The sequence below is a fragment of the Salarias fasciatus genome, chromosome 5, assembly GCF_902148845.1.
Source record: "Salarias fasciatus chromosome 5, fSalaFa1.1, whole genome shotgun sequence".
NCBI classification, from domain to species: Eukaryota; Metazoa; Chordata; class Actinopteri; order Blenniiformes; family Blenniidae; genus Salarias; species Salarias fasciatus.
Genome location: NC_043749.1, coordinates 6403040 through 6414255, shown reverse-complemented (window position 1 = coordinate 6414255; position 11216 = coordinate 6403040). Strand labels below are relative to the sequence as shown.

At 45.1% G+C, this 11216-nt stretch overlaps 1 protein-coding gene across 3 annotated transcripts; it reads right to left on the bottom strand.

Moving 5' to 3' along the window:
• On the bottom strand, positions 1-11216 carry taf4a (TAF4A RNA polymerase II, TATA box binding protein (TBP)-associated factor). 3 transcript variants are annotated; one of them, XM_030092230.1, is made up of 16 exons: positions 9684-11216; positions 8954-9099; positions 8635-8754; positions 7724-7813; positions 7413-7535; positions 7163-7252; positions 6819-7025; positions 5099-5240; positions 4867-4969; positions 4608-4777; positions 4399-4529; positions 4017-4142; positions 2808-2864; positions 2568-2690; positions 2014-2073; positions 1-1413 (listed from the first exon to the last, which is right to left on the bottom strand). In XM_030092230.1, exons 1-16 carry the CDS (start codon positions 10399-10401, stop codon positions 1249-1251), a joined length of 2571 nt encoding a protein of 856 aa, XP_029948090.1. In that variant the 5' UTR covers positions 10402-11216; the 3' UTR covers positions 1-1248. The 3 variants fall into 3 exon arrangements, with proteins under 3 accessions (XP_029948090.1, XP_029948091.1, XP_029948093.1); XM_030092231.1 differs by having other exon boundaries at positions 4867-4918; XM_030092233.1 differs by lacking the exon at positions 2014-2073 and having other exon boundaries at positions 9684-11215.

Here is an 11216-nt window from a genome sequence, read left to right as displayed (position 1 = left end):
ACTGCAAAATCAATATTTATTCAAAGTTTTTATAGAGAAAATGTGATTTTTCTTTTCTGTATGCGTAAATTCTTAATTCTATACAAAACAGCGTGTAAAATTTTAAGTGTAACATTTACAAATGTACAGGAAGAAACTCCAGTTTCTCACGTCGGACACTACAAAACCGAGGGCTGACCAGTAGCACACTAGTACAGAAGCAGGTACAGAAATGACTGGAGGACAGAGTCAGTTCGTCATTAGAAGAGTAAAAATGTGGGTTAGCAGTCAACTACAAAAATACAGTCTCAGGTAGATGCAAGTTTGGTGTAGCAATTCAGGCTATGATCAGTCTGAAACTTGTTAAAACTTCAAAAATAAATCAAAATATGTTTTAAAAGTTGCAACCCAACAAATTGAAAAACAAAAAAAATTTTTAAAAAAACAGACACGCCTGTCTTCACACACTGAAATCTACACACTAATCTCAAACATGTCCTATGCACGTTGATGCATGATGTTGTTTTGAATTGAAGCTACATGAAACAGTTGAGGTGTCACATGGAATTCAATAAATAACTACACACTGATTCAGTTTAGTGAATAAATATGGTAAAGAGAAAAAAAAATCAAGTAAAATGTTGATGAATAGAAGGTGACCTACACCTTGGTTAGCTATGGAAGTATTAATTGCTTACTGATGACTTTATGGCTTATTTACCAAGGCAACTCAGTAGGTTACGCAGTTTGAAGTTTGAACTAATTCTGCTGACGACAAATTAAAACTGAGAAAAATTAACTGGGGGTCTAGTAAAACAAATGATTTGCATTGCTCTGAAGCCTAATGTGCACACAAATATTTATAAAATAAACTGTACTATGTTACAGTGCATATCTTTTACATGTTTGTTCATTCAAAGAAAAGAAAAGAAAAATCTTCCTCACAAGACACACGCTCCACTTTTGCACCATCTTGGAAAAAAACAAAACAAAACAAACAAGGGGAACTGAACCAATGTCTGTTAACAACTGCTCTAAAAGATTTCAGGCGCTATTTGAGGAAGGAGGTAGAGAGACCATCTTGAATGGCCACTAGTGGATTCCAGATCATCAGGGACGTCTGATGAACCGTCGGATGTGCCAAGTCGCCGTCCTCTTCCTCCTCCTCTTCCTCTACAGGAGTCTCTTCTGCTCCCTCTGTGGTGGGAGCAGCAGTCTCTCCACACACCTCCGTCTCCTCCTCCTCCTCCTCCTCCTCGGCCATCACGCCTATTTGAGAAAGCCCTTGTAGAGGAAATGGGAGCGACTGGTCGACCTCTCGTTTTCCAGACAGAAGAGCAGGTCCCTGAGATTGACGCGCGTGATCCGCTGCCGTGTGGGTCTGGATCCCGCCGAGCCAGGCCCGCCGGACAGAGACGAGCCTGATCCCGATCCCTGCAGGAGATCGGCCAGACGTGAGACACCGCGGCAGGAGAAGACACGTACGAGCGACCCGCTTAATATCAAGTGACAGAGAGTCTCATTTAATTTTAAATAAGCTGTGACTCAGTTCCTGAGGTTGGCAGTTCGATCCCCCATCTGACACTATCCATGTGTCTGAAGATCCTCTAGTTTCACCTGAGGGTGTGTGTGTGTGTGTGTGTGTGTGTGTGTGTGTGTGTGCGCGTTGATGATGTGCCCGGCAGCCATCCGTGTGAACGTGTGGATGACTGAACACACACCTTGGGTGTCGTATTGTCTTCTCAAGACGTAGTGTGTTTTAACACTGTGCTGTCGTCATATGGAAGATTGGTTTTTGTAATTGCAAATTTTCTACAGAGTCCCTTTTTAATGTTACGATTCAAGAAACACATAAAGAAAAAACAGTAAACTGAATGTGAACTGATCTATGGAAGTAATGTCTATTTAACATTTATGAACTGGTATCGAACTTCACGGCCCGTTTACGGTAATCATATTAAAAGCAGGTGAAATTAGAGGCTGGATTTGAGATGAGTAGATTACTGCTTTTTAATAAAAGATCATCATTCTCACCTTCATAAGCTCAGGCTTCAGACGGTATTTCAGAGAGGAAACGGCGTAGACCCGACGAGACTGTATGAAATGAGCGTGTCTGTTATTTAACCTGTGGTTACAGAAGTCAGCCGGCGCTCGGCAGCGCCGGGCTCTGCCTGAACTGGAGGCCTCCTCCCATTATTTCCCGAGGACAGCAGAGATAACCCACAGTGTGGGCCGCCCGTGACAGCTCGTCACCAAATCAACTTTGTGCGGCTGACACGGCCACCGGGGACCTGCCTGTTACCGCTAACCGTATCTTCAGTGGCAGAGAAAAGAGGGTTTTTTTTTTTTTCCCCACCTGATGCTATTACCGCTGACAGTGACATTCACTCCAACACACAGAAACACATCCCCGGTTCAGCACCAGCTGACTTCCCGATCCAGTTATGCTAAGTTATGACGTGTCCAACGTTGGTACCACTGGACAGTGGGATTTCTGTCTGATAGTTTGTTTTATTTCAACATTTGTTTTCTCTGTTCACTCAAAGCCCAATATGTACACCTTCCACAGAAAGTGCCTTGAACGTTACCTCGGCTGAAGCGGAGGAAGACGGAGAGTCCAGATTCTTCCTCTTCTTCCTGGGACCGATGGCCGCCAGAGCCGTCAGGTTGGCCTCCCTCTGTCTCATCTGAGCCAGCTCCTGCTGTTGCATCTGGAAATGAAGCACGCAGTGTTTGAATGTACAGACAGAGACCTGTGGGCTCTGCTCAGTCTCCTCCTCCTCCTCCTCCTCCTCCTCCTCCTCCTCCTCCTCCTCCTCCCATCGTACCTCTTTTGCCTTCTGCTTCAGACGCAGCTGCTCTGGGTCCTCTTGCCGAGCTCGAGACTGCAGAGCCAAAAGCAAAACACAATTAATTAATGCTGGCAGAAGAAAATACAAAACCAGAGCCTCGGATCCACGGCTCCAGTTTCTATAAATGTCTTAAGATCACAAAAAAAGCCTTCCTATGGGAATTTGTTCATCTTCTGTACAGTCTCTTGTATACTAATAGAACTAAAAGGTTCATCTTTGGATATTATTTGTTGAATTCATGTCATGAATACATTATGTTTTATTTTAAAATCATTTCTCTTGGTGTCAAACAGCTAAAGATGGAATTTGATGAATCTGCCTCAGCTCAAGGTCTGCTGATGGCTGATAAAAATGAATTGCTTTTGACCTTTTAAAAGAGAAAAGTCGCAGAACAATGAATAAATGACACTTTGCAGCTGTTTCAATCGTCATAACTGAAGTAATCTAAAAGACAAAACTAATCCATGCATGATCAAAAATAGGTACTTTGAAACTGTTTGCACCGTCTGATGGCCACAGGAGCTGCAGTGCACGACCATATTCATTTCATTTTGACAGGATTAATATCCACTGTTGAGTTAGTTGAAGGCATACAATATAAAGGTGTTCAGCTGAACGCATATATCAAATATACAGCTTTTATCATAATATCAAAATGTATGAGTAATGTTGACGATACAGACTGACAGACCACAACTATGAAACTGCACACACACACTTGGGTGCAGCTTCCTAATTCAGATTGAATCTGTAAGATCTACGCTCTCTGCACTGCATTCAAAGACAAACGAGAAGCTCTGTAAAGCGATAAACTTTCAGGTGAAAGCACGTGGCAGCTGAGACCTCACCAGCAGGTTACTCATCCTCACACAAGTAAAACATCCGAATCCTCCAGACGGTAGTTTCTTTCTTGTGAGATTCTGTTTCGTCACAGCAGAGTTTGCTTGGACGTGGACTCACACTAATGGCAGTGCTTTCACTTTCACAAACGAACCACATAAACAGGAATAAATCAATAAAAATTACACAATTTCTCGTAACTGGGCCAACCCGAAAGCTGAGAACGGGTCCTCACTCACCTAAGAATAAAACACTGCATAAATTAGTAATGCAATTAAAAGTTTCAGGTAATTTCCTCCGTAGCCTGCGGACAAATGCTGCTGATGTCTGACAGGGAAGCATCACCTTAGCTGCCTTCAGAAGGATTTCTCGCTCCTGCTCTTCCTTCCGCTGCTTCTCTAACTGGTCCAGTTGCTCAAAGAACTTCAGCTGAGTGCGAACGTCGCCGCTGTGCTCGTAGTTGTCGTCCTCCTGCCAGAAGAACAGCAGCGTTACAAGACTACCCGAGAGAAAAACAAAAAACAAAACATCGAGAGACAGAAAAACGGAGCCGGCAGTGGGTGGAGGGAGTCTAAATGTTGTAGGATAATTCTGTCATTGCACAATAAAATATGTGTTTTGCAGTGACAGAACATTTCTATTTGTCTCCAAGGATCCGGTGGAGCTGAATCGAACCCTCTGGGGGAAAACGCCGCGGTGCCTCTGTTCACAGTGTTGATAAACAAACCTTGAAATTGATGTTTTTCTGCTGTGCTACTTGGGAGACTTTTTCAAGGAGGTGCTGCAGTCGCTGCTGGGTGGCGTGGGAGACATAGTTCACCACTTCGGCACCCAGGTCTGTTACGCCGTACTTCCTACCTGCAGCAGAAACACCACGTCAGGGCTGGAGCAGGCCGACAAATGAGAGGAAGGCAGGGACTCGAGAGGTCTTCTCACCAATCTCCAGCATTCTCCTCTGCAGCACGGCGCAGGAGAGGAAGACCTCGTCTTTACAGGAATGTGTCACTGCTCCCACCAGCCCCGAGTTGGTGGCCAGGATGTTGGCGCTCTCCTCAGACAGGTTCACACCTGCCATGGACGCCACGTCGTTGATGTCCTCGTCGTCTCTGTTCCACACAGGAAAGAAGTGTAAGCCGTTCTGTGTTGTTATCTGGATGTCAACTCTATATGAACGTGATCCGAGGCAGCAGCCTACCTGAAAGTGCCGCCTGCTTCCTTCAGCTTGTTCCTCTGAGCTGGGGTCAGGCCTGCGGCAGACACTTGTTTAGAAACTGAACCCACCTCCGGCCTCAGCGGGACTGATGGAAACAGACCGCATTTTTAATTCACAAAAACAGTCTCATAACAGCTCATCTCATTACCTACACACACACACACACACACACACACACACAGGTTCTGCTGGGCTGTGGGATCCACATCCTCACCTGGCTGCAGCTCCTTCAGCTGGACCTGCTGCTGTCCCAGCATGATGCGACCCGGGGCCTGATTCCTGAGCGTCACCATGGGGGTCGTCGGCAGCGTTACCTGAGGTCTCAAGATTGCTCTTTGTGTCGGAGTCTGGAAAACCTGTAAAGATGAGACGTGGAGCTCAGGGTTTCTCTTTAAAAAAATGACTTAATTTACATAATCCATTATTATTGCATGAAAACAAAGTCTTAATGGAAATCTCAGTTAATGAAACCGGACTTGAATCGAGTCAAACATTAAATAAAGTGTTACATAACTTATATTTAAAACATGAAGCACACTTCATACATTTGGCGTGTTCTATTTTCTATTCAATCCTTATGAAGCTTTTTTTACCACTGTATTTTAAACAGACCCCTAAAAAGAAAATTGCTACGACAAAAATATCAGAACATCAAGTTGAAGATTGTGTGTGTGTGTGTGTGTGTGTGTGTGTGTGTGTGTGTGTGTGTGTGTGTGTGTGTGTGTGTGTGTGTGTGTGTGTGTGTGTGTGTGTGTGTGTGTGCGTTTCCCTATTAGAAGTTTGAGGTCGATCAAATTGTTAAACTTCTCAGATATTTCAGTGTGACCTTGCAGCGATTATCTTCTTTCTCAGCAAATTTCTGACTTTTGTATTCATGAGTGGGTTATTTTTAAATCTGCTTCCAAGAGGTCAACTTTCATTCAGGAACTGACGTCTGGTTTAATTAAACATTTTGAACTTTCTTTGAGGTATTTTTAGGCACTTTAGATTTTTTTTTTCCTTTTTTTTTTAAATATCTTCTGGTCCAGGTGTTCTTAAATCTTACAAAAAAAAGATTTTTTTGTTTTGTTTTTTTGTCTCAATCATGCTTCAAAATGTTTAATGTCCTCAAACAGCTCTCTTTTCTGAAAAGTTCTCCATGAACAGTGTGATGAACTAACAGTCTATTTCCATGCATACTAAAAATGAGATCATTTTCAGAGGATTCATGAGATTATCCAAGTTACTATTTAAACGGCATAATGTAAAATGATCATAACAGCAGTTATCTGGTTAATTTATAACAAATCTGATAAGCACAGATGTGTCTGTAACATCTGTATTACCCAATCTTTTCCAATCTGTTTCTTTTACATCTGTGTAGGTGTTCAAAAAAGGTAGAAAACAGAAGCCACAGTCAGAACCTGAGCGGAGGACAGAAGATAACAAACAAGATGAGCAGCAGCGGAGAGTAACGAAGAGCCACTTCCGGAGCAAAGACGACAGATTTCATCTTAAATGGAATGAAAACACTCAGCATAGCGAAGATCAGAACCATGTGTGCAAGATAGGACTAGAAGTGTTGAAAATAACGGGAAGTTATCAATCTTAAGTCACTTTACATGAACATATTCTAAAGGAAGTCAGACAATGGACTGAGACGTGATGATTGCATTTCTGAAGATCTGCTCGTTAAAATCACCTCATTACTCCGTTACTGTTACGGTCATTTAAATCTGGTGTTATGTATTTCAGAAAGTTTTTGCAGATTACAAAACTGTTGTGCTTTTTTTTTTTTTTCCCCACTCTGTGATCAATTCATTCAAATTCGCATCCAGCTCACTCAGGGCAGGATACACCCTGGACAGTTCATTAAAACATTCATGACATAGAAGTTCTCCGTTCTTCTGCTTTCAGGTCCAGGCTGCGTTGGCATGTGAATAAAGGTTGGTTACCAGCGAGGGCGTCTGTCCCGGTCTGCTGACGCCTGGCTGGAGCTGGGGTCTGGTGACGGGGGCAGCGAGGCGAGTGCCGTCGAGGACCACAGTGGTGGAGGCGGGCGAGCTGGAAGAGGCTGGACCTGAGGCGGGCTGCGGGAGCTGGCTCTGCTGGATGAAAGCTGCTGAATCTGGGGTTTGCTGCCTTAAAGCTGGGAGGCTTCTCTACAGAATACAACGAGAGACGGTCGTTACATTAATGAACTGGAAGCCGAGTCTTTGTACTCACAGAGGCAGGTAATTAAATGGTCTTTTCTTGGAAAAAAAACCGTGAAATTAGAACAGACTAAGTATGTTCCTACCTTGAGGAAAGGCACGAGATATGGTTGGGGTGAGGAGTTCAGTTCTTTGTACAATCTGCTGGTGAATTCTTCAGCTTCCAGTTTGCCCTCCTAATAAGAGAGGTGAAAGCCGTCAGCCTCACAGGCGCAGTTTTACAGACGCTCTCCTGGCTAAAGGGGTTTGCAGTGTTTCGGGAAGATGTTACAAACTTGGCATTTTAATTTCCTGTCATCAACAGCGTGCCTCCTGTTTGTAAGGCTCCCCACTCACCAGCAGGTCCTTGATCAGCTCTCTCACACTGGCTGCAGTCTCAGAGGACTGCTTCTCACTGGATGCCAGCTTAATCAGTGTAGACAGGAAGTTCTTACATTTCTTCACATTCTCCATCGTTTCCTGCCAGAAAGACAAATCATCTGGTTTGGAAACATCTAAAGTGTTTCTATCCTCTTCTATAAGACACAGTAACGAGCTTTCATGATACAGCATTTTCAAATCTATTACTGGGAGTGTCAAACACTCCAAAATACAGTGCAGTGCAGATGCCAAGATCCATTTGATCAGTGAGGATTAGCACCACCCACTTTGCTCACTGTTACTGAGGCAACGGTGTTCCCAGCTGTTTGGCTGACTGGCCAAGAGGTCATTCCTGGTACTGTGGCCCCGACTGAGCTCTGGGGAAAAGAAATATCAACACACCGTATTTATGATGTGCAGTTGTTTCAAAACTCATCCTCGTCAGCCCCTCTGCTATCATCCACAGCATCACTTAGCTGCATATAATCCAATTCAGGCACAAGTCCAACACAGCCATATTCATGGTTTGAAGAAACTGAGGAGAATCAATATTCCATGAAAAATAATCATACTGTGTTACTTCACTGTTGGAAATGGGTGTTGTGCTCAGTTTAGTATTTGTCTGTGATCAAGTAGGTCTGATTTTCACTCACAATGAAACACTTCCCATTGGAAGAGACTCACAGGAACCACATTTTTTAATGTTTGTATTAGAATCTATTTTCACCTAACAGACAACATTCAATATTTTCTTGAAGGTCCACAATATTCTCAGGGGTTTTGCCCTTAAAGCCATTAACCATGCATTATTCTTTTCAATCCATGCATATTCAGTGAGTCCAAGAAATACTGCAGAATTACAAATATACAAATCCAGTGTGTTCATATTATGCAGCTAACAATCCATGTGCCAAATAGTGAGACTCTAAAATGGACTCTAATCACTTCTAATGAATCTTGAACACACACAATCCAGTCATTTTTTTTTGGTGAATTTCATTAAAACAATGTCAAAATCAAGCAGTAAATATGACATACAGGCTATTAGAGTCACAAAGTAAACTGAAGATATTACAATTGTGAGCCAAAGTCTTTGGCAAGAATAAGCTTCAGTAAGTAGCAGCTTATGTGAAAACGCAGTAAAATAATGAACAATAAACCTACAAATAACCACAACAATGCTTTGACGCCAACACACCTGAAGAATGGGAGGTCTGTGGAGAGTGGTGGTTGCAGTGAGGGTTGTCGGCGTTGGACAGCCCTGTCTGATGATGGTGCTGGGAGCCACTTGTCTGCTGATTATGGCATTTCCAGAAGCCTGATATATGGCACAAAGCAAAACATCTAAGGAGTGAGCAACATGCAGACCTTTCCACGTCAAATCACAAAAGTAAAATCATTCTAGAAATTTAAAAAGCCTTATACAGTGTGAAAATTTGAGCAAACTATTGCTGATATAAAAGAGAGCAATTTCAAATAAACCTCAGAGTAAACTTAACTTAAAAAAAACAACTTACCTGCCCTGGAGGTACAGTAGTTGGCGCAGGGGTCCGAGGTGTGAGGTTCCCCTGTGCCTGTGCCTGCGCCTGTGCCTGCATCTGGACCAGAGCCTGCTGAGGAATCATCAGGAGCTGTCCGCTCTCACTGCGCACCAGCACCATTCCTGAAACGGGTGAGGAAGTGTGAGAAAATATTAATATAATAAAAACTACTTCAATATATTTATATGATCTGGTTAGCATTTCTGTGTGGAGTTTGCATGTTCTTCCTTTGTGTGTGTGGGGGGGTTTCTACATTGACTCCTGTTTCCTCCAACAGTCTAGAACCATCCATGTAAAGTTAATTGGTGTTCCTAAACTGCTCATAGGTGTGTGTGGTTGTCTGTTTCTGTGTATTTGCCCTGTGATGGACTGGTGACCTGTCCAGGGCACCCTGCCCCTGGGATTGCCTGCAGGCCCTGCAACCTTGCAAAGGATTAAGCAGTATAGAAGATTGATGGATGAGCATAGAAGATTGATGGATGAGCTGATTTGATCATCCAATAAAAAAAAGCAGCATTATCACATTTCTGTGCATATCTATTCAGAGAGTAAAGATTATCAATTTGTGATTTATACATAAACCACAAACAATTACAAATAAGTAGTTTAGTGGTGTTTACATTGTCGGTTCTCAGAATCAGCAGGGGATTAATACATTACATAGCCTATCACATGAACCAGACTGAGAAGTTGTGAATCCACTCACCCGGCGGTAGCTGGATGTTATGCACCCCGGGCTGTCCCGGAGCGGTCTGCGGGAGCCTCGGAGCGAGCATCTGGGGCGTGAGGGATCGGACCGCACCGGCACCGGCACCGACAGCGATCGCCGCAGGAGGCCGGGGAGAGCTCACGGCTGCGGGGTTGCCAACAGGCTGCGGTGTCGACTGTATTATTGTTGTTGCTGTTGGTGGCGGCTCTGCCTTGATGATGTGCGAGCCCGCGCTGACAGCCGTGGAGCCGGACGACTGGCCGTTGTTCACCCCGACACCTGCCTGGGTGCCGGCCACCGCGGGGCTCGCAGCATTGTTCCCATTCAAAGTTGCAAGAGACCCCGCAGTTTGCATAGGCGGCCTGACGAGTGTCACCGTGGGTCCCGTTGCTTGGTTCGCAGGCTGAGTCGAAGCCACCACACTGGTGTGGATGACAGTGTTCGAGGGGCTCGTCCCTTTAGACAGCCCCGCTCCGCTGCTGACAGCCGGGCTGCCGCTGTTAGCAGCCCCGCTCGTCACCGCCGTCCCCCCGTGAGGGGCAGCGCTTCCTGAACTCTGAGAGTTCATAGTTTGGCTCCCATTGAAAGCCTGCGCTGAGTGTGAACCTACTTTCCCTTGGTGGTTGGGGAGAAAAGTTACACCGCCGCTAACAACAAGTGTTTTGCCAGGGTCGTGTCCCGCGGCGGAGTCCGTGCTGGCTGTCGGTGCGTCCATAGCCGAACCATAGGGAGCTCGTTATGGAGAGACCCCCTGCACTTCAACTTGTTTAACAAGGAGCACAAACAATCCTGAATGTGAAGGGGGCAACACTGTGGCACCTCTACTGCCTTTCTCTGTCACCTCCGACGCCTGCTTTTCGTGTAAACTCGGAGAGACAAAGAGGAAAACAACATTAGTAGTTACAGCGTACCTGCTTTAGCAATCGCCTTGACCAAGTCCCAGCTGGACATTAGCTCGAGCTACCCCCTTGTCCCGGAACTATAAGCATGTAATTACCGGCTGCCTGGCGCCTACCCCAGTGGTTGTTGTGACACAAGAGCGACAGTTGTGACTCTACAGACCGTGCAGGATGACAATCTACCGCTTTATTCAGCCTTGTGTGTGAAAAGCGCTCTTCCAGCGGACCGGAGACAACCGCCATCTTCACACTCCTGCGAGCTTCTGAGGAGTTCTGTACTTACCGACTGACGTGCGCATGCGCACAGCGGCCTAACGTCCGCGAGCCCGGGCTTCTGCGCGCTGTGATTGGCTGATCGGCATCCTAAAAGGCGGTACCAATGGCTTCAGCTGTCATTCCCCGGGATGCACTAGACGGAACAACACTGTCCGGGAGACCGAATGTTCTCATCAAATTCTACTTCTCTGCCGGCGTCCTCACGCTCGCACGATACAGATTCCGTTTCGCGGTCCAACTTTGTGACTTTTGGTGGAACGATATCGTGGTTTGCGACAAGCGAACACGCCGAATTTTAGAGTTTATTCACGCTCGATCCGCTGTGCAAGATGGCTGCAGCGTTATAGCCGAGAGA